General features: G+C 45.2%; 2 protein-coding genes across 3 annotated transcripts in view; one reads left to right on the forward strand and one right to left on the reverse strand.

The window, feature by feature from the left end:
* Nucleotides 1-1749, reverse strand: part of GUK1 (guanylate kinase 1) — a 46354-nt gene extending 44605 nt beyond the window's left edge. Inside the window, exon 1 of one of the 2 annotated variants that reach the window (XM_020999140.2) lies at nucleotides 1665-1749. In XM_020999140.2, coding sequence (XP_020854799.1) covers nucleotides 1665-1749 — 85 coding nt within the window. The remainder of the gene's footprint in view (nucleotides 1-1664) is intronic. The other variant, XM_020999142.2, reaches the window with a different exon arrangement.
* MRPL55 (mitochondrial ribosomal protein L55) lies at nucleotides 1266-13710 on the forward strand. Its single transcript, XM_078151697.1, has 4 exons — nucleotides 1266-1365; nucleotides 1436-1958; nucleotides 7237-7438; nucleotides 13464-13710. Exons 1-4 carry the CDS (start codon nucleotides 1266-1268, stop codon nucleotides 13614-13616), a joined length of 978 nt encoding a protein of 325 aa, XP_078007823.1. The 3' UTR covers nucleotides 13617-13710.
* The last annotated feature ends 9789 nt before the right edge of the window (nucleotides 13711-23499 follow it).

Genomic DNA, 23499 nt, shown 5'->3' on the forward strand with positions numbered 1-23499 from the left:
TTACCTCATAATACTATTCTCACAAATTTTACCCTTTCTTAATTCTACATCTTTGCTCATATCATCCTAAGATTCTTAGAATGAATGGACACTCCAGCGCTCTCTCTTCTTTTTTAATTCTCCCCCTTACCTTCAAGGTCCATCTCAGGTTTCAATTCCTATATGAAGTTCTCCTCTGCCCGACCCTGCTCATCCAGGTAAAAGGAAACTCTGTTCTCATATTTCTTATAGCCCTTTGCCTGGGCACTTGCATTATATCAGTTATTTGTGCATTTGTCCAGAGGCTTTAATAGACCCAGAGAGCAAGGAGGGTCTGCCTCACCCCAGCCCTGGACCATATGAAGTCCGACTGAAGGCGCTGAGATTGTTTACCTGGATGAGAGAAGGCTCAGGGAGGGAATGACAACGATTTTTAGTGGCTGAAAGGATAGCATTAGGAGGAAAGAGTGGTTTGTTCCGTTTCATTTCAGAGGGCAAAACCAAGGACAATGGGTAGAAGTGATCCTGAGGCACATTTAGTCTTGCCGTTAGGATGCACATTCTAATAAGAACAGCTGCTCAAAAGAGGAACAGGCACCTAGTTCAGCGGGTTCCACCTCACTGAAGGTCTCTAAGCAAGGAATGGACAACCACTGATGGGTACTTCTTTGATTCCACTCCCGCTCTCACAGAGTCTAAGTCCTTGCTCACATAAGACACTTAGTTACCATTAGTTGAACTGAACTGAATCTTTCCCAATACAAAATAACCACAAAGCAAAGCAAAATTTAGAGAAACTTCCTTCAGGTTAAATCCAGCAGAAATATGGTTGCTTTAAATAACAACAAGAAGACCGAATTAAGTTAAACGTTGTTTAAATTTCATTCTTGGGGGTAGCCAGGTGGCGCAGTGGATAGAGCAACGGCCCTGAAGTCCGGAGGACCTGAGTTCAGACCCGCCCTCAGACCAAACACTTGACAGTTATTAGCTGTGTGACCCTGGGCAAGTCACTTAACCCCAACTGCCTTTACAAAAAAATTTCATTCTTCCTCCTGTATCCCCAGTGCACACAGTACAGTGCTTGGAGTACACAGTAGGCGCTTAATACATGCTCGCTCATTATGTAAAAAGACCTCAGTCGAGAGTAGCACACAGCACTCAAAGCGCCGGGGCTATAAGGCCAGATAACTAGGGGCATGATGACCACCACGAAGGGCTTCATCAAGGGAGGGAAGCCGTGCCTGGTGAGTCACACCTGACAGTCCTCCGCCAGGGGGTAGCCGAGGATGGAAAGCCTGAGAGCCCCTGACCCGCGGGCAGGAAGCTCCACGCGACTCGGGCACAAGTTTCACGCCCCCCTCCCAGCGGCCACGGGGAATGGAGGGCGTGGGGACAGCGCAGGGCTGAGGGCCCGGGCTTCGGGGGACCCGGGACTCGGCCTTTATGGCAACGTGAGTCCCCTGCCCCCAGGTACCCCCACGCGACTGCGAACAGCGGCGGCTCTCAGCCCCCGGGGCGCCTGTGTCCCGTCCCGGCTCCCGTCCTCGAGCTCCGTCTCCTCAGACCCTGCCTGTCCCCTCCCGGCTCCCGTCGCTTCAGCACGGCTCCTGGAAAGCGGCGGGAGCGGAGAGGAGAGGCACCAGGCTCCGGACGTCCGTCCCGGCTCGCGCTCCTCGTCGCCTCACCTGCCGCCCGGGCTCCGACGGTGGAGGCGGAGGCCGTAGCTATCCCCGCTACAGCAGCCAGCTTCTGCCAGACGCGCCAGCTCATGAAGGCGGACCCCGAGGAACGAGTTGCGCGGCCCCGCCCCCTCTTGCGTCATCCCCACGCGCCGTTGCGAGGCGACGCGGACGCGGCGCTCGCGACCTTATGCCCCCGGTGTGCGAGCCTCCCTGCTGCGTAGCCCCCGAGGCCGCCCCTCCCGTTTCGGTGGCGCTCCGAGCGTCTCCCGGACGCTTTCCGCACCGCAGCCCCAGGAGGTAGGTAGTTCGGCGGCCGTGGTCCGCACTTCCGGCACGATTCACGGCCTGAGGCCGCGTGGATGGCCGGGAGACTCGGAGAGGGACGCCCAGGAAGCCCCGGGGCTGATCCGGCCCCAAGGCCTCGCTCCCCTTCGCGAGGGGCGGGGGAGGGAGCAGGCCCTGGCAGTGCATACGGTCCTTCAGCTGCCGATGCAAACCCGACCCGGCTCCGGTGTTGTGTCCCTGCAGACGTGGTGACCCGAGCATCCAGGCCGTAGGAGCCTCCCTGGCCCGGGAGCTGGGGTAAGGAGGGATTACTTGAGCCCTCGCAGGAGACCCTCTTCGTCTTAGGTTCCTTCTGGTTTGCTCTGAGATTGGCCGCCGCCGCCTGTTCTGTGCCCTTGGGCCAGCTTGAACTTGTGGCTCTGGGGGTGTAGTGACAGCGTCCTTGGGAGGGAATACAGAGTTCTTTGCTGAACTCTGGGGAGAAACCTTGCCGCCAAGCACTGTGCAGATTCAGCCCTCGCCTTCTGGTAACAGATTTTTAAAAGTCTGTTGTCATCCGGGTGTAGTGAAACTAGCACAAGCCTGGAAGTCAGAACTGGGTTTGAATCCCAGTTTTGCTGCTTGTTAGCTGTGTGACCTTAGGCAAGTCACTTCCAGTTTTTTGTTCATACTGCAAGCACCCTGTGAGTTCTTACTGCTTCTTGCATGGACCATTGCGGTAGTCTCCTCATTGGCTTCGCTGTCTCAAATTTTTTGCCTCTAGAATCCATCCTCCACAAAGCAGCTAAATTGACATTCTTAAAGGACAGGTCTGATCATGTCATTCCCCTTCTCAAGAAGCTTCAGTAGGTGCCTGTTTCCTTTAGGATAAAGTGCAGGCCCCTCTATATGGCATTTAAACCCCTTCACATTGTGGAGTGTCGCTTTAGAAATTCTAACATCCAGCCAAACTTTGCTACTTGTACATAGTTCCTTATTAATGCTTCTGCACGGGCTGTCTCCCATGCCTGGAATAGGCCCCTTCCTCTGCCTCTTGGAAGCCCTAGTTTCCCTCAAAGGTACCTCAAGTGCTACCACCTTTTAAGAGGCCTTTCTGGATTTCCCCAGTCCTTAGAGTCTCTCCCATAGAAATTATTGTGTATTTACTTATCTTACATGTTGTTATCCCCCCCAGTTTCTTCCCCTCCTTGAGGGTACAGACTGTTTCACTTTTGTCTGTTTCCTGAACACCTAGTACTTAATATAGATAATAGGTAGATAGAGCTATATCTATTTGGGGGGGGGGTGATAAGTAGGGAATTCCTGGTAAGGAAATCCCCTTTTTCAGTTAAGATCAGCATCTTCTCTACAACTTAATACCTTAGAGAGTGTCTTGGGGGCACTAAGAGTTTAAGTGACTTGCTTAGAATCACAGCCAGTATGGGTCAGAGGCAGGATTTGAACCCACATCTTTCTGATTCCAGAATGGTTGAATTAAATTGACTCTCTAAGGCAGGAATTCTTAACTTTTTTCTGTATGTCATGGATCTCTTTTGCAGTCTAGGTGAAGCCTATATATACTTCTCAGAATAATTTTTTTTAATTCATAATTGAAAGACATGCTAAATTTCAGTTAGAGATTATTGAAAATAAAAATGTGGTTTTTTTATTTTTTGTTTTTTCCCTATTCAGATTCACAGACCCCAGGTTAAGAACCCTTGTTCTAGGGCCCACTTTCCTTATCTCTAAAATGATGGATTTAGATTAGATGATCTATAAGGTCCCTTGTAACTCTGAAATCTTGAGTACTTGTCAGTTTATTTACTAGTGACCAAGCAATGTACAGTTCATCAGCCCTTTGAGCCCCCTGAAAACTTTAGCGATACCTTGATGACAGTCTTTTTTTTCTTTTTTTCTTTTTTTTTGCTTTTAGACAATTGGGGTTAAGTGACTTGCCCAGGGTCACACAGCTAATAAGTGTCAAGTGTTTGGTCTGAGCTGGATTTGAACTCAGGTTCTCCTGACTTCAGGGCCGATGCTCTATCCACTGTGTCATCTAGCTGCCCCCCTTAATGACATTCTAATCAATGTTTCCCAAACTATCTAACATATGAGTCTGGGAGAGTCTGACCCCTTGCCTAACAGCTATGTGACTGAAAAGGTTGGTGGCGTGCAGGTGGAAGGTATTTCATTTTATGGTTTTTAGATAGAGATAATTTTAAAAGAATGACTCAGCTAGAAAAGATGTCTCATTTTGTTGGGCTGCAGATTGCACTTGAAGTATACATCAGTTAATATTTTGGTGCTTTGGATGTGATGAGGCTCAGTTGACAGCTGTGTGAAGAGGGCCTCCATCTCATGAGCTACTTGAACCATACCAGGGACAAGAATGGCAGCTGTGAGAAGAGTGATTTGGTAAGCACAAAGCTCTACCATCATATGAGTATTAAACCATGGACAAGTACTTCCTTTTCCTGTAGAGTTATCTGTTTTTGTTAATTATTCAGAAAATTTTCTGTATTTACCCTTCCAGCTTTATCATCCACTGTTAGAACAACTTGATAACAATAGCAGCTCACATTTAAAGTTTGAGGAATACTTTCCCTGTATTACCCAGTAAGGTGTGAGTATCCTTATTTTATAAGTGAAGAAACCTCATCTCAGAGGAGGAAAGTCCATAGTCACACAGCTTAAAACATGGAAGAATTTCATGTTTTCAGTCCAGGGCTTCTGACTCCAAGTCTGGTGTTCTTCCATACCTACTGTGTTGCTTCCATCCATAAATATACCATTCCTCCAGTACAAGTTTACTCACTACTTCAGGAGCGCTTCATATCCATTTGCTCACGTTGTTTGCCCTGTATAAATGCCATTTTCTTTGTCTAAGTCCTAAATGTGATACAAAGACCCCACCTCTTCCCTGTAGGCTTCCTCATCTCCTGCAGCTTTTTGCCCTTCCCCCCCCAGTTATATCTCTTGCTTCTTGTTAACTTATATTTTAAAGTTTTTTGTGTATTTATATCTTACCTCTTCTGCCAGAAATGTAGATCTTCAAGGGTAGAGACTACGCCTTACTGATTTTTCATGTCCCCCACAGTACCTGCATATACTAGGCACTCAGATATTTATTAGTTGAGTGGAGAAAAAAAAAACTTGAAGAATCTGTCAGAATCAGATGGCAGTTTCAGAAACATTTAAAGATTTTTAAAACTCTTCTTTTTCTTGTCTCATGGGTAACTTGGAGAGCCTTTGAAAATGCCAGGTGGTGGAGATGAGATGTGTTGAGAGGTCTTTGGAAGCCCAAGAAAGAGGTTTCACTTTAATCAGTCAGTTTTTTAAATCCTTGCATTAACACTATTCTTACACCTTCCCTTGAGTGTAAAGCAAGTATAGGCATAATTCAACACCAAGAAAATGAGTAAACACTAAGACTTTAAAAGAAAATTTTTTTAACTGCTTCAGAATCTCTGTAATTTCAGGTGTGCTCAGTCCTGCCCTCCATCTTATTAATGCCCCTGGGGATTAATGCAGCTTAACTTTATCCTTTACCAAAATAGCTTCTGTTGAGGTCTGGTCTGTCCATATACAAAAACTTTTATCCTTATTACCCATAAGTAACCCCTGGAAGAGTCAAAAACTAATCAGTTTTCATAACTGAAAGTCATTCTTATTTTCCAGCAATGGGGTTGGTTAGTTCTGTTTACTGCAACTTAACTACGCTGATTTTAAGTGTCTTCAGAATCACATTTTGCTAACAACCAGTGTTTAAAAAGAATACTACCCGGGGCAGCTAGGTGGCGCAGTGGATAGAGCACCAGCCCTGGATTCAGGAGGACCTGAGTTCAAATCCAGCCTCAGACACATAACACTTACTAGCTGTGTGACCCTGGGCAAGTCACTTAACCCCATTGCATAACCAAAAAAAAAAGACTGTTGTCCCCTAAGTACACAATAGCACACAATAACATGGTTTGTTGGTCAGTCGGCACTCTAATGAACACCCAACAAGAGCTCAGTTCTGTGTTATGTATTATGTGTTGTAGGGAATGCCAATATAAGTATAAGCCCTGGGCCAGGAGCTTGCTCGTAGATGGAACAAGCACTTTCCTCAGAGTCAGAAGATCTGTCTTCCAAGTTTATAGCTTGAGTTTCCACATCACCATAATAGCTTTTTATGGACAGGTTCTTTTTGTGTTTGCTCATTTTTGCAGCCTCTTTTCTTGACTTTGGAGTCTACATCAGAGCTAGGCTCTGCTTACCCGGGCTGAGCCCCAGTCTTTTATGTCCTCCCACTGCTCTCATGGCTAGTTCTGGTCACTACCCTCCTGGCCTGCACCCTGGTCCTTAGCCGGGTAGATGCCCGCTGCCTTATGACAACATGCATTCCCCTTGGCCCTGGGACTGTGACCCGGGGCTGGTAAGGGACAGAGGGACTGCCAAATGGTGCCTAGTCCTGTGCCTATTTTTGGCATGCCCCCAGGATCTCTTTCTGACCAGCTGTTCAGTCCCCTTACCCCCAGCCCTGGATGCCCCTAGCCCCCAGCCCAGTGTTCACAGACCTCGCTTTCTGTCCTAAGCTTCCCTGGACTGGGAAAGTAGCTCACTGTGACTTTTTGTTGGTCATCCCACTCAGAATTCAGTCTGATGCTTTCTAAAGTTATTTTGAGAATTGTATTGGAAGAGCTCGGAAAAATGCTTTTCTCCCTCTATTATCTTGGCTCCTTCCACCTCTTTTTAAATGAGATTGGCAGATCTGAATCAGAATCCTAGCTCTGGCAGTGACTTGCTGTATGACCTGTACAAACCACTTTATCTTTCTGAATCTATGTTTTCTCATCTGTAAGATGAGGATAATGATCCTTGTGCCAGCCACCTGACAAGGTTGTTATAAGGAAGAAAATACTTTGTAAACTTTAAAGTACTATAAAGGGAGTGAGGAGATATTTTTGTAACTTCAAGCCGCTGGCCCAGGGGTGGGGAAACTGTGGCCTCGAAGCCACATATGGCCTTTAGGTCCTCAAGTGCAGCCCTTGACTAAATCCAAACTTCACAGAACAAATCCCCTTAATAAAAGGATTTGCTCTGTAAAACTTGGACTTAGTCAGAAAGCTACACCCAAGGACCTAGAAGGCCACAGGTTCCCCACCCCTGCCCTGGCCTATTGGTGAGGATTAAACAGCATTGCCTTATTAACATGGGTGGACAGATCTGCGTGGCTTTGTCATTTTTTTATGTATAATGTAAATGTTTGACAGTAGTTTCATTGAATGACTGAGAATGTCCTTGACTCATCTGAACCTTTTCTTTGTAGCTTCCTACAACAGAATTTAGTGAAGATTAGTTTTCCCACTTCACATCACCTGCATACGTCCTCCATCCAGCTCAACTCCAACCGGGCTTCCCTCACTCGAGTGCATAGGAAGGCTTATGCTCGACTGTATCCAGTGATGTTGGTCAAGCAAGATGGATCTACCATTCATATCAGATATAAGGAGCCTCGGCGGATCCTTACAGTAAGAAGCTGAGCACAAACTCAGTTTTAAAAATTGTTTTTCTATTAATCCAGAAAGTTTTTATTAAGAGCCTACTATGTGTAAAATACTGTGCTGTGATTTGGGGTACAAAGACAGAAGAGAAGACAGTCCCTACCCTTTAGGAGCTTACATTTTACTTGGGGGATACCTCATGAAAACAGATAAATATATCCATGATAATTAGAGAAGGAGAGAGAATGTACTAACAAAAGAATGAAGAAAGGCTTCCTGTAGGAAATGGTGCATGAGCTGGGCCTTGAAAGAAGACAGAGGTTCCAGAAGGTACGGAGCAGAAAGGAGCATGGGAGCAGTCTGTGAAAAGACATGGAGGCCAGGAATGGAGAGCTACAGTTGAAGAATGGCAAGGAGGCCAGTCTGGCTGGAACTAAGGGTATATGAGGGGGGCTAGACGCAATACCCTGGAATGGCAGGCTGGAGCCAGATCATGCAGGGTTTTAAATGTTAAGCAAAGGAGGTTGCATTTTATCCTGGAAGAAGCAGGAAGCCAACAAAGGTTCTCGGGCAGGGGAATGACCTGCTCAGATTTCTGCTTTGGGAATATTATTTTGGCTGTCAAATGGAGGATATATTAGAATGAGGAGAGACTAGAATTTGCAGGTCCAGTCAGGAGGTGGCTGTTTCCTTCCTGGTGAGAAATATAAGGTTCTGAACAAGAGTGATAGTTGTATGAATAGAGAGAAAGGAATACATGTGGAGGTGATGTGGAAGAGGTCAAGTTGATAAGACTTGGCAACTGGTCAAATATGGGAAGGGAGGGAGAATGAAGAACCGAGATTCTCTGAGGTGGCTGTCCCCTCCCTGGAAACAGAAGGAGCAGGTTTATGGGGGAAATTTACAAGTCCATTTTGGGTATGTAGAGCTGGAGGTGCATGCAGAGCAGTCAGTTAAAGAGCATAGGTTCATAGCTCTATGCTGAGAGGGACCTCAGAGGCCGTCTCTCCCAGTGCCCTCATTTTACAGATGAGGAAACAGAAGCCCACGGAAATGAAATGATTTAGGCAGAAAGCATCAGAGGCAAATTTGAACCCAGGTTCTGTGGCTCCACAGGGGTCATTTTTCTGCTGTACTGTTCTGATGTCTAATAGGCAGTTATTGATATAGAATTAGTGTTCAATATGAAACGATGTTTATCCAGATCTAGGAGTTATTTACATAAAGATGATAATCGATGAAATCTCTGAAATAATGAGATAATTATACAAGAGAACTTTACGGGACTTCTAACCCCACAGGTAGGGCTAGGACATGGATGATCCAGCAGTGGAGACTAAGAAGTCAGACAGAAGAATAACCAGGAGAAATCCTGAAAACTGAGGGAGCCAAGTGTATCCAGCAGGAAGGAGGGACCTCCAGGGTCCATGCTATGGAGAAGTCAAGTACAAGGTTTGAGCCTAGACCAAAGCATATTGCAAATAAGATCATTGGAAGCCCTGAGAGAACAGTTTCAGTTAGGTGCTGGGGTCTCAAGCCATATTGCAAGAGGTTGATTAAAGGAAATGGCAGAGGAGGGGTGTAGGTGACTTTTTTCTGGGCGTTTGGCTGTGAAATGTGAGGTAGAGGGGCATCTCGATGATAACTTAGAGATTTATACTGGGCCCTATGCTTATCCACATTTTTATCAATGACTTAGACAAAGGCATAGATGATGTGCTTGTTAAATTAGAACATTGCACAAAGCTGGGAAGGATAGCTGATAGGTTTGATGACACTCAGGATCTGAAAATTAACCAGTAAATTATTGAGTGTTTATTAAGTGCCTGCTTTGTGACAGACCCTATACTTGCTGCTAGGGATACAAAGACCATGCTCTACAGGTTGTATCTGTGACCTGATGTGGAATAAAAAAGAAATTTAACAGAGATAAGCATGACCTTCAATGTTCGGGCTCAAAAATAAATTCACAAATTTAGAATGAAGAAGACAGGAGTTCTTTTGAGAGAGGCCTGGGGCTTTAGGGCATGGCAAGCTCGCTTATTGAAGTCCTCAGTGTGACATGGCAACCATAAAGCTAATGCCATTCTGAGTTCACGGAGAGAGGCAGAGCACCCAGCATGAGGGAGCTGATCGTTCTGCTGAGGTCTGTCCTGGTCACATGACAGGAGAAGCACTGTTCTTGGTTGTGGGCACCACATTTTTGGAAAGACAGAGGTAAGCAGGAGCACTGCAGAAGAAGGTGAGACCAGGATTGTGGGAGGACGGAGGATGCACTATCTGAGGAGCTGTGAAAGATGAGAGGTGTCTAGCCTAGAAGAGAGAAGACTGAGGAGTGTGATAGCTGTCTGCAGGAATCAGAGGGCTGTTGTGTAGAGAAGTGGTTACACTCATTCTGCTTGGCCCCAGAACAGTGGGACAAGAGGCAGAATTAGGTAGAATGGGAAGGAAAAGCTCCCTGACAATTGGAGCCGTCTAGAATTTAGTGGACGGCCTCAGGAAGAGGACCTCAAAGAGAGGCCGATGGACCACTTGTTGGGGGTGTTGTTGGAAACATTCTTGTTCAGATTGAGGTGTGGAATATGCGCCCCACAACGTTCCTGAGTGTGGCCCAGCCAGATTAAAGTGTAATTGAAAGAAGTGAGCAGAACCAGGAGAACATTGTACACAGTAACCACACTGCGCAGTGACTGACTTTGATAGACTTAGCTCTTCTCAGCAATGCAAGGATCAAAGACAACTCCAAAAGACTCATGATGGAAAACGCTCATCCACATCCAGAGAAGCATCTATGGAATCTAAATGCAGATGGAACGCATTTAGATTAAATGCATACTATTTGCTCTCCTTTTCTTTTGTTGTTTTGATTCTTCTTTCTCCTGGTTCCTCCCATTGGTTCTAATTCTTTACATCATGACTAATGTGAAAATATGCTTAATATGATTGTAGAAGTAGAACTTATATCAGATTGCATGCTATCTTAGGGAGGGGGAAAAATTTAAGTCTCAAAATCTTATGAAACTAAAAATAAATTGTTTTAAAAAAAATTTTTTAATGTAATTGAAAAATATTTAATAAAATAAATAAATATATGGCAGCCAGATGGCGCAGTGGTTAGAGTGCTGGACCTGGAGTCAGGAAGGCTTATCTTTCTGAGTTCAAATCTGGCCCCAGACACTTAGTAGTTGTGTGATCTTGGACAAGTTACTTCAGCCTGTTCGCCCAAGTTTCCTCATCTGTAAAATGAGCTGGAGAAGGCAATGGCAAACTACTCCAGTATCTCTGCCAAGAAAACCCCCAATGGGGTCACAGAGAATCAGATATGACTAAACAGCAATAGCAGATAAAAATACAGTAAAACAGATGATGTTAATCTGTAGTTTTCTAAGGCCTGCCTGCCTGCAGGGAGCCTAATGAACACTTCAGTGGCTTCTGATTCTGTTTGAATGGAACACCACCAGAACACAGGACCTCTGAGGTTCCTTCCAACTCAGTCTGTGACTCTGCCACCATTGTAAACTCTAGCTGACCTTCCTGTCTGCATTCTTTCCCTGCTTCAGGCTGCCTTTAACACTTTTGCTAGATTAATTTTCCTTTACATAGATCTGTGTGTGTATCTCCTTTGTTCAGAACCCTTCGGTGATTCCCTGTTGCTTACTGAATAGAATTCAAATTCACCCTTGCATTGAGGATCCTCCACAGTTTGGTGGCACCAGACGTTTCTTCTTTATCTCACACTGCTTATGTCTCCATACACAATGGTCTGGCCAGATTATACTACTGGCCTCTTCTTTTTGTTGATATCTATATCTATATTTCCTTTTAAAAATTAAATTTATTTTAAGTGAACAAAAATCCGTTTTTTCTTCTATCCCCTCCCCTCACACCATTGGGAAAGAGAAAATGAAACCTTTATGACAAATATGCATAGGCAAGCAAAACCTTTTTTTTTTAAGGCAGTTGGAGTTAAGTGACTTGCCCAGGATCACACAGCTAGTAAGTATTATGTGTGTGAGGTCAGATTTGAACTCAGGTCCTCCTGAATCCAGAGCAGGTGCTCTGTCCACTGCGCCACCTAGCTGCCCCAGCAGAACCTTTTTCTTGCATTAGCTATGTCTGAATCACTTCTCTGTTAAGAGGTTGTTGCCATGCTTCCTCATTGGTCCTGTGGAATCAGAACTCTGAAGCCCTCCAAAATTGCTTGTTTTTATAGTATTGTTATTGTATAATTTGTTGTGCTTGCCTCAGTCTGCCTCAGCCCATATGGGTCTTCCCAGGTTTCACTGACCTCTGCATTTTATCATTTCTTATGATACAACAATACTCCATTATATTCACACACTGTAATCTGTTCAGTCATTACCTGCCAATAAATGATCAAAGGATGTGACCAGGCAGTTTTCAAAGGAAGAAATCCAAGCTCTCAACAGCCATATGAAAACATGCTGCAAATCACTAATAACTGGAGAAATGCCAACTGAAGACACTGTGATGTCCTACTTCACGCCCGGGAGACGGGCAGAGTTGACAAAAATGGAAAATGACAAATGTTGTAGGGCAAAAACCTGGCACCCGAATGCACTATTGCCGCAGCTGTGAGCTGGCATGGCCAGTCTGGAAAGCAGTCTGGAAGCAGTCATGAAAAGATGCATCTCCTTGGACTCAGCGATACCACAATTGGGTCCATACCTCCAAGAGTTGTTTTTTTAAAAAAAGGAAAAGGACCTGATAGACAAAAATCTTTCTAGCAGCTTTTTTTTTATAGTGGTAAAGGGCTGGAACTAAGGCGATGCCCTTCAGTTGCCATATTCTTTCCATTTCTCACGCTTTCCTGTCTCCGTGACTTTATTCCCACTATTCCCTATGCCTGGATGCCTCTTCCTTATGCCCAGGAAATCCCTAGCCACCCTTTAAAGGTCATCTCACAGGCAGCTTCCTTAAGCTCTGTCTGCTTCTTCCCAGTCAATCATAACACTTATGCATTTGTTAGGTAATATTTTGTATTACACGCATGTGTATGTGCGTCAAACCCCTTGCTAGACTATAAATTCTATGACGGTAAAAACCATGACTTATTATAAGTATTAATCATAGATGTAGATCATAGATTAGAGCCAAAAAGGACCTCAGAGGTCATCTAGTTCAACCCCCTCATTTTATAGAGGAGGAAAAGGAAGCCTAGAGAGGCTAAGTCATTTGTTCAGGGTCACACAGGTAATTTTTGCATCCCTCCACATAACCCAGAACAATACTGCACACGTCGTGGGCCCTTAATGTTTGTTAAATGAATAAGATTATATTCCATTGGATGTATAAATTCTAGTGTGGGTGTTGTCTTAAAAAATCAGTTCTGTTTCTTTATAGTGACCTCGTAGAAGGAAGCCTTGGCTCAATACTGCTTCATAACAAAATGTTTTTCTTCTTTAATGGCCGTGCTTGATACGTGCAGTTAATGACTGACAGTTCTGATCTTCTCAAACAGGGTCATCCAAGACCTCCCTTTATAAACTCCCACTAATAAATGCTGCTAATGACAAGCTTATGAGCTCAGGCTAAAGAGCTAACATAGATTAATTCCTGCACTGTAGAACTAGTTGCTGCTGGAAGATCTTTTATTTGATTCATAAATTAGTACCTAATTAATGAGGTTTTTGAAATTTCAAATATCACGGAGGCTTTGCCACCCTGAGAATTCAGTTGTTGTCTGTACTGTATTTTGATGTCTTGTACTTAGAGAGGATCAAGAGGAAGGTAAAAAAAATAACTAAATGGGAAAGAAATTGTGTGAAGAAAGGCTAAATATACTGGGGTTTATAGAGCCTTGATAAGAATTTGCTAAGCAGAGGATTTAATTACATTTCCCTTCAGGAATGAAATTGTCAGGGGTAGGCCAGAAGACACTTTGCTGGGGATGACGTGGAAGGGATTCATGCTTCAGTGCAAATTGGACCAGATGGCTTCCAAGGTCTCTTCTGCCTCAGGATTATGATTCTGAGTTTTCAGGATTTTATGCTGAATAATTACATCATTTGCTTTTCCTCATGTCTTTCAGATGCCAGTAGATATTGACACACTGTCGCCAGAGGAAAGAAAGATTAGACTACGCAAACGGAATCCCAAGTATGTTGAAGTGGGAAAAGAAGAGGCAGAATTTGGAGATGACTTCAGTGTAGAACAATACGCAAAATTTTGGAAGAAAAACTGAACATGTTACGATGTTAAGATTGTATAAAGGGTGAGTGCATTTAATGCACCCAAATATATTACTATTTTTAAAAATTAAAAACTACAAAACCTTACACTGATGCACTTATTTTATCTTTTATGTGGATGGTTTTCCTAGAATTTTTTCCTCTGCTGCTTCTCCCTGATTCAAACCCTTGCCTTGACCTGAGGGACAACTTCTGTGTGCATAGCAGTGGGAAATGAAGACAATATGTGGCCCCTGCCCTCCAGGAATTTACAGAGGCAAAGATAAACCTGATTTCTTTTTAGGAGTTTACACTTTCAAAGGAGAAATAAAATGTACAAACAATAATAATAGTTTACATGTACAGTATAAAATATGTACATTTGTTCCTGTTTTCTTGGTGTGAGACTCCTCCAGTGAGAATATGTGCCCAGGGAGGCAGAGTGAGTCAAACCGATCTCACCACGTGTCTGAGGCTCTTTTCATCTCTGACTCTCACATATACACATAGCCACCACGCAGGTAGAATGTGCTCAGTGCTAGGAAGGTAGGTTGGAAGGGAAGGTTGTTTTTAACAGAGGGGATCAGGGGAGACTTTAAGAGAGAGAGACGTCATTTGAGCCATACCTTGAGAGAAGGGGAAGATTTCAAGATGTAGGACTGGAGGAATGTCAAGACCAGTGAGATAGAGTTGAAAAGGTAACATGAGCCTAGGTGGAGGCCAAGTAGAAGTTGGTGGAGGACGTGGAGCCATTGTAGATTTTTCATAGGAGAGTGACCTCTTATCAGGGAGATTAATCTGGAAGCAGGAAATAGTAGATAAAGTGCCAGCCTAGGCGTCGGGATATACTGTCTGTGTGATCCTAGGTTAGTTATTCAACCTCTCAGTTTCCTAGGCAATTCTCTGTAGAAATTCCAGAGAAGGTGTAGATCTGTATTGGTAGAGGGAGTTTCCTTTCTCCTCCTGGCTGTGCTGCTGATTTTCCAGAATTCCACACTATGCCTCAGCTTCATTCTCACCCTGGAACATCCTCAGTCATGCCAGCCCTCTTATCCCATTCGTGGATTCTTCCTGGGGCCTCCATTTGGGGGAATGCCCTAGACTACGAAACTTCATTCTCTTCCCAGCTGTGCTTTTGACTTTTTGAACTTCTTTTTTTTTCTGGCTAGGCAGTGGGGTTAAGTGACTTGCCCAAGGTCACACAGCTAATAAGTGTTAAGTGTCTGAGGTTGGATTTGAACTCAGGTCCTCCTGACTCCAGGGCCGGTGCTCTATCCACTGCGCCACCTAGCTGCCCCTTGACTTTCTGGACTTTGACACCACAGGCCACCCCACCCAGGAGGTATCTTCTCCCCTCCTCTACTCCTTTTTCAGCTGTGTTTTATATACTATCTTCCCTTATTAGGGCAGGGATTATTTTTCTTTTTGCTTATTAGTACACTTGTAGTTGTTGTCATTTTCAGTTGTGTCTGACTCTTCATGATCCCATTTGGGGTTTTCATGGCAGAGATACTGAAGTGGTTTGCCATTTCCTTCTCCAGCTTATTTTACAGATGAGGAAACTGAGGCAGACAGGGTGAAGTGACTTGCCCAGGGTCACATAGCAAGTAAGTATCTTGAGCCCAGATTTGAACCAAAGAAGATGAGCCTTCCTGCCCCACACTCTGTCTACTGCACCACCCAGCTGCCCGTGGCACATAGTAAGTGCCACATAAATGCTTACCTTGCTAGTAAAATCACAGGTCCAGTCCAAAAAATCATTGTACAAAGTGGACTGAATAAGAAGATAACATGGGCTGATAGGAGGCTATTACTGTATTTCATAATAATGTTTTGTACTTTTTTTTCATGATAACAGTGGTAGTAATGAATGAAAACCATAAATTAAGCACTTCCTATGCTGAGCCTTGTGCTAAATGCTGGGATTACAAACACAAAAGACAGTTACTGCCTTCAAGAAGCTCACAGTCACAGAATCCCAGAATTTGAGAGTCGGAAGGGACTAAAGTGACTGTCTAGTCTAACCTGTACATAAAAAGAATCTCCAGGGGCAGCTAGGTGGCGCAGTGGATTCAGGAACACCTGAGTTCAAATCCAGCCTCAGACACATAACACTTACTAGCTGTGTGACCCTGGGCAAGTCACTTAACCTCACTGGCCCCCCCCCCCCCAAAAGAATCTCCATTCCAATAGGAGACAAGACATAAAGGGGAGGAGTGGCCAGGTATGAGCTGGGTTCTACAAAATTGTAAAAATATTGAATGGAACAGGAAGGCAGTCAGTTGACATGCCCTTTCCAGAGACCATGGTAAAGTTGATTTGATTACAGTCCTCAGAGCAAGAGGAGGCAGGAGCAGAGCATGCCCCCTGCCAGGGTGGTTTCTGGTGATCTGGCTAAGAGGATGGAGCAGCGGCAACAGCCTCAGAATAGAAAATGGAAGTGTGAAGATGAGGTCACACAGTCCAAGAGAATATAAAGCTAAGTGGGATAGAAAGAAGGGAGAAGAACTACAGAATTTTAAATTTATAGGAGGCAATTGCTGATGGAGGAGTAGAGCTCTGGGAAGAGACTAAGGCTATATATAGAGTTGTATGAATCACCTGCATAGAGATTATAATGAAAATAATGGGAGATAAGATCAAGAAAGAGTGTAGAGGGAGAAAAGGGCCCAAGACAAAGCCTTAGGATAGACCTAGTTAGAGACCCAACATGGATGATGAGCCAGCAAAAGAGATTGAGGGAGAGTGATCAGAGTGGGAGGAAGACAACCCAGAAAGGAGGAAAAACTATGTAAGAGGAAAGTATGGTGAACAGTGCCAAATGCTACTGAGAGATCCCAAAGGATAACTACTGAAAAAAGGCTGCCATATTGGGCAGTTAGAGCACTGGTGAATTTGGAGAGCACAGTTTCAGTTGAGTGATTAGATCAGAAGCCAGATTACAAGATGTGGGTTGAGGGAGTTAAAGGAGGAACGTGTAGGCAATGAGTATAGGCAACTTTTTCTAGGAATTTGGTTGAGAAAAGGAGAAGGGATGGCTTGGGAGAAGGATAGCTTGGGGGGGATGGTAAGGGCTAACAGGTTTTTTACATTTGGGGTAACAGCCGTGTTTACAGGCATAAGGGAAGGAATGAGTAGATAAGGAAAGAGTGAAGATTAGAGACAAGGGGAAAATGAGGTTGCGATGTGCTAGAAGAGGTGGGAGGGGAGGGGATCAAGGTCATAGGGAGAGAGATTGACCTTTTTGAGGAGAAGGATCACCTTGTCAAAGACAAGGTGAAAAATCTGAGAGAATACAGGATCGTGTCCCAGGTGTATTGAGATAAGAAAAGGAGAAAAAGGAGCAAATGATCTTAATTTTTTCAGAAAAGTTAGAATCCATAGGTGAGAGAGAAGGTAATGTTTGGGATATCTTCTATGGGCAGTAGGATAGGAAGTCAATTAGGGAGGAGTAAAAGGATTGCTTTGCCATAGTAAGGGCTTAGTCGGGTTTGGATAACATAAATTTGATGGGCAGCTAGGTGGTGCAGTGGATAGAGTGACCGGCCTCTATCCAGTCAGGAAGACTCATCTTCGTGAGTTCAAATCTGGCTCTGGATACTTTCTACCTGTGTGACCAGCAAGTCATTTAATGCTGTTTGCTCATCTGTAAAATGAGCTAGAGAAAGAAATGGCAAACCACTCCAGTATCTTTGCTGAGAAAACCCCAAAGAAGGTCACACAGAGACAGACATGACTGAAACATGAGTGAATGACAGCAAACATCTGTAGTACACCCAGTAAACACAGTCGTGTGACTTCCTCGGGCTCTATTCGGCAGCACCTGAGTAGGAGGAATCAAGGTGAGGCATGCAAGAGACGAGTGGCCAAATTTCAAGGCATTAAAGGGCCAGTGGATAACAAGGAAGTTGAGATAATACATAAACCAAAAGGCAAAGTAATAAGTAATAAAAAGCAAGACTACAAAAGAAGCCCATGACCAGTGCCAAATGGACGATTTAGGCAATATGATGGAAATATAGAAGGGAGACCAGGACTGAGGGAGGCCTCTGGCTGTGGCCTGAGGTGGTGTGGGAAGGTTTCATTGAGGTGATGCACTTGACTGGGCCTCTCTCCGAAGTTACTAATGATCTCTTAATTGCCAATTTCTCAAGCCTCAGTCTCCTCCACCTCTCAACAGCCTTTGACAGGTGATCACCCTCCCCTCTCTGATATTCTCTCCTAGTTCTCCTCCTTCCTATATGACCACTCCTCCATCACCTTTGCTGGATCCCCCTCTAGATGCCCTCTAACTAACTGGATATCCCACAGGGTTCTGCCCTAGGCCCTCTTCTCTTCTCAGCTCACATGGAATTAATTACCATCTCTGTGCTGATGATTCTCAAATCCACCTTTCCTGCCCCAGTCTTTCTGCTGACCTATCCAATCTCACATCTCCACCTGTTATACCGAGAAATTAGCGGGTTAGACCCAGACTAATTTAAATTGTGGATTTTATTAGCGTGCGGCTGCCAGGGGTATTCACATCCAAATCAAGCAGCCCCCATCAGGGGTCGAGCTAGGGTTTATATAGGGAGTATACAGGACAGGGAGGGGGATGGATCTTTGAAGTCTGGCAAGAGGAAGAGTTTTTGGGCTGGTCAAGGACACCCCTCTCCCTCTGTCCAGACATGATAATGCTCTGCAACAAAGGAAAAAACTTTCTCACAATGGAGGCTTCCAGAGATATGATCTGAGGGCTGGGGCCTGAGCAGCCAGATAAGGGTCATGCTGAGGCCCATGCATGAATACTGTTAGGCACAGTGTCCTTGGGCTGGGGAGTGGTTGTCAGAGACAGTGTTTCTGAGACTAGGGAGGCATTTTGGGGGCACAAGGACAAGCACAAGCACCTGAGCACCCCATCATTACAGGTCAGGGATCACACAAACCAGACCAGGTGTCCTGGCTTCTGGTATAAACATAATTGTCTAGAGCCATTATATTGCAAGTTTTCTTATCCATTTGCGTTGGAGGTATGGGCTGTGCTTAAGCTATGCAGGAGTACATTTCACTATTGTTTAGATTTAGGAGGAAAGAGGAAGAGGTCTAGGGCAAGATTAAGCAGCAACTTCTGCTTTCCATGGCCTAAAGGGTCCTACTACCTAAATGGTAAAATAATGTTCTGCATTACACAACTACCTTTCTGAAGACTCACACTGGATGTCCAGCAGACATCTTAAACTCAATATATCTAAACCCTCCCTCCCCACCCATTCCACCTTCCCTATTACAGTAGAGGGCACCACCACCCTCCCAGTCCCTCAGGCTTCCAACCTAAGAGTCATCTGGACTCTTCAGCATCTCTCATCGTCCATATGCAATCTGTTGCCAACGCCTGTGGATTTCACCTTTGCAGCATTTCTTGAATACCACCTCCTTCTGTCTTCTAACACTGCCACCCTTCTATCACAGACCCCCATCACAACTGTAATAGCTGACTGCTGGCCTGCCTCAATTCTCCATTCAGCTGCCAAAGTGATTTTCCTAAAGTACAGGTCTATGTCACGCCCCTACTCAATAAACTCCAATGACTTTCTGTTACCTCTAAGAAAGGCATAAAAGCCTTTTGTAACCTAGTCCCCGTCTACCTTTCCATTTTTCTTACACCTTACTCTCCACCATGTACTCTTCGATCCTGTGATACTGGCCCCTCCTGGCTGTTCCAGTCAAGACCCTCCCTCAGCTCCAGAAACTCTCCGGCTGTCTTCCATGCTCTTCCTCTACTCCACCTACCTACTTCCCTGGCTTTAAATTCCAACTAAATCCCATTTTTTTTTTTTATTGGAGGCCTACCCCAGCCCCTCTTAATACTAGTACCTTCCCTGAGTTAATTCAGTTTGTTTGCCTATTGTTTCCCCTATTACCACCCCCTCCAACTCCTCAAGGACAAAGATTGTGATTGTCTTTTGTCTCTTTCGTATCCCCACTGCTTAACACAATGCTTGGCAGTAATAGGTACTTAATAAGTGTTTATTGACTGACTTCAGGAATGGATTCGGTCAATGGGGAAAGTTGAGGAAAACACCCTGGCCATCTTGCCATCAGCCCTGCCAGCTTCTAAACTCTGAGCCAGAAACCATACTCTGGGGATTAAATCTTTTTAGCTCTAGAACTCTTGTCTTGTGGCCCCATTGTTCTGATTGGTGAATGCCTCATTATATCCCTCCATGCTTCACTTTACACCCTGGCAATCCACCCTGCCTCCCTCATTCCCTTCTCCTAGTCCTGGAACCACAGGAAAGTGTGTCGATGTACTCCCCTCTAGCTCCACTCATCATCTTTGTGACCTTCCAAATCAAAATTCCATCCTTAGCTGCCACACCCTCTTATGTGTTGTCACCCCCATAAGAAATTAAGCTTGTTTTTGCATTTCTATATCTAGCCCTTAGAACAGTGCTTTGCACTTAACAAGTACTTCATAAATGCTTTAGCATTTATTCATTCAAAAAATTAAGATTGTCAACAATTTTTTTAAAAGAGAGAGGGAAGAGAATACAGAGAGGAGCAGCACAGAGGCAAACAAGAAGGATGTGGGCCTGGCAACACCCACGGAGGCCACAGTTCACTGACTATGAAGGGGTGTGAAAGGCTATACAGAGCACTCTGAGACTCACCCGTCCCATTGTGGCATGCATGCGCTCATAGCCATAACACCCCCAGAGCCCTTTGCCTTTCTTCCTGAAAAGTGAAGCACCCTTGTCCTACCATGGAGTCCTAGAAGCCTAGATTTAGAAATGGAGACAACTTTGGAGATCACGTAATTCACCTGGTCTGCCTCCAAATCGTACGCTCCTGAGGTGGTGGTATCTATGGTATCTACAGTATCTACGGCTATGGTAGATGCTGGGGGGGCAGGTTCAGGAATCAGTGATACCAGGGTAGAATGGTGTAAAGTAAGGCACACAAGACAACAAATACTTCACTGGATCCACAAGCTCATTGCTGTATGTATTGCTTCCCTCTGTACAGCTGGGAACCCATCCACACCTCTCTGTGTAATTCTTGCTCAGATTTCTTCCAGTTTAGTTTTGTCTCCGCCACTTCCCTAGGGGCCTCTTTCTAAGACATCCTACATGTTGTGGGGACAGCCCTTGAGGTCAATGTCCTGCTTTCCTCTCAGTGAACAGGTAGCTCTGGCCCCAGAACCTGTGGACTCAAGAGATTCTAACTTCATGACAAAAGGACCACACTTAAGGGAATAATGGATGAGAGGATTCCCTTAATCTTGTCCATCCAGTTTCTTTGCATATGAACGGAAACTGCCCTTTCCAAAGTTCCTGATGATTTTTTTTTTTTTTTGGCTAGGCAGTGGGGTTAACTGACTTGCCCAGGGTCACACAGCTACTAAATGTTATGTGTCTGAGGCCGAATTTGAACTCAGGTCCTCCTGAATCCAGGGCTGGTGCTCTGTCCACTGCGCCACCCAGTTGCCCCCCCGATGATCTTTTAATAGACAAATCTAGTGCTTTTTCCCCCCCTCACGTTGCAGTTTTTTACCTCTCTTTGGCATTTATCACCCTTTCCTTCTAAATATGCTCTCCCCTCTTAAATTTTCATGATTCTCTCTTGGCTTTCCTTCTACCTGTCTGACCACTCCTTTTGTGCCCCACACATCTACAGAGGTGTACCTCTGGGTTCTGTCCTGAGTCTTCACTCTTTACGCTCTCTCTCTCTGTGATATCCTTAGCCCCAAGAGTCTCAATCCTTAGCCCCTATCTATGCACGTGAGTCCCAGATTGATTTATCCAGCCCTTGGGTCTTTTCTCAACTGCACCACCAATTACTTATTAGGCACCTCAAATTGGATGTCCTTTAGAATTCACACACTTAGCAATGTTCAAAACAGACCACACTATCTTCCCCTCTACATCCCCTGCTGTTTCTGTATAGGGCACCATCATTCTTCCAGTCAACCAGGTTTGCAGCTTCATTATCATCCCTGACTCGACTCTCTCACCCCACATATCTAATCAGCTGTCAGATCTTGTATCTACCACCATAGCTTCCCTTGCCTCCCTTTCTCTCTGCTCACACAGCCATCACCCTAGTTCAGGCCCTTTGTGATCTCTAGTCTGTACTATCACAATAGCCTCAAGCTTTGCCTCAAGCCTTTACCCAGGGGTGGGGAACCTGTGGCCTCAGGCCCACATGTGACCTTTCGACTGAGTCCAGGTTTTACAGAATAAATCCTTTCATTAAGAGGATTTGTTCTGTGAAGTTTGGATTCAGTCAAAGGCCCACTGGAGGACTAGAAGGCCACATGTGGCCTCAAGGCCACAGGTTCCCTATCCATGCTATGCACTTCAATCTGTCCTCCTCACAGCTGCTAAAATGATCTTCCTAAAGCATAGGTGTGACTGTGTAACTCGTTAACCTCCAGTAGTTTCCTACTGCCTCTGGGATCAAATATGAATTCCTCTGTCTGACATTGTAAAGGCCTTCACGACCAGGCCCCAACCTACCTTTTCAGCCAAATCGATCTTCTTCCTCCATCTCCCATGTCCAAGTCTTTGCACTGGCTGTGCCCCATTCCTGGAATGCACTCACCTTTTAGAATCCCCTAGTATCCTTCAAGGGTTAGCTCAAGAGTCATCTTCTACCTGACGCCTTTCCCAATACCGCTAGTGCCTTCTCTTCAAAATCATCTTCATCTGTTTTGTAAAAACATACATACGAACACGTCTTCTCTGGCTAGACTCTGCTCCTTCAGCGTGTACCCCCAGTACATAACACGGTATTGCCTGAGGAACAGTGAGGAACTGAAGATGTCTTTCATGTTGTAAACCTGGGTTACTGGAAAGACAGCGGCATTCTCACTGTAAATAAGGAAGCTGAATACAAGGGTGGGTTCTGTGTTGGCTATGCTGTGTTTGCCCTGTCTGGGACACCCAGTCTGAAACATCTAAGAGGTAATGTAATCTCAAGGCTGCAGCTCAGGACAGGGTCTAGGGCCAGACCTCTGGATCTGATTGAACCCTGGGAAGCTGTCCACATCACCAAAGGGGATACAGAGGGAGAAGAGGGTCCAGGGCAGTGCACTCATAGTTACGGAGCAGGACATAGATGATAATGATGACCCTGCAAAGAAGACTGAGGAGCCGTGGGAAAGGATCAAGAAAACTCAGTTTCACAAGCACAGAAAGAGGAGAAAGAATCCAAGAGGAGATACAGAGGTCAACAGATTAAGGACGAGGACTGAGAAAAGGCCACTGGATATAGCAATGAGGGAGATCATTTGAATTGAGAGATTCAAGAGGAGTGATGAAGTCAGAAGCCAGAGTGCAAAAAGAGTTTAAAAAAATGTATAAACAGCCTTTTTCTAGGAGTTTGGCTGGGGAAAAAAAAGTTGTCACTGAATGACAACTTGAGAGTATGGGAGGGGTTTTTAAGGCTGGAGGAAAACTGGGCATGTTCTAAGGCAGCAAGGAGAGAGCTCCTAGGTAGAGAATGACTAGAGAGCCATCTCCAGCCCCTAGGGACCAGTAGGCGTTTAATAAATGTTTAATTTTCACTGAAAAAGATCTGGGAGTCGGCTAACTCTGGCTTCTAAATGTCGGTGTGTGGCGGTCAGCAAAGGCCTCGGCCTCAGTTTCCCCATCTGTAAAATGGTAAGGAGGCAGGCTGGCTTGGACTGCCCAAGAACATGGCATGTGAGCCAAGACTGTGAGGATGGATCCGTGGAGAGGCGTGAAAGCGCCCTCTATAGGCTGCGCGCCCCACGACTGGCCCCGCAGCGCCTCCCAGCGGCGACCGACGGAACCGCAGGACCTCGCAAACTCGGCCCCCTACCCCCGCAAGCGGGAAAGAGAAGAGAGGAAAGAGGAGGGAGGGGAGGGGGGAGGCGGGCCTTCCGGCCGT

Source organism: Phascolarctos cinereus, unplaced genomic scaffold, assembly GCF_003287225.1.
Source record: "Phascolarctos cinereus isolate Bilbo 61053 unplaced genomic scaffold, phaCin_HiC Scaffold_4;HRSCAF=312, whole genome shotgun sequence".
Classification (NCBI taxonomy): Eukaryota; Metazoa; Chordata; class Mammalia; order Diprotodontia; family Phascolarctidae; genus Phascolarctos; species Phascolarctos cinereus.

What these genes read in the sequence shown, in the direction of transcription:
- MRPL55 (XM_078151697.1), top strand. Translation starts at nt 1,266, where the DNA reads ATGGAAAGCCTGAGAGCCCCTGACCCGCGGGCAGGAAGCTCCACGCGA. An exon ending in GGCCACGGGGAATGGAGGGC is followed by an intron (nt 1,366 to 1,435) that starts GTGGGGACAGCG and finishes TGGCAACGTGAG; the next exon opens with TCCCCTGCCCCCAGGTACCC. An exon ending in AGCCTCGGCGGATCCTTACA is followed by an intron (nt 7,439 to 13,463) that starts GTAAGAAGCTGA and finishes CATGTCTTTCAG; the next exon opens with ATGCCAGTAGATATTGACAC.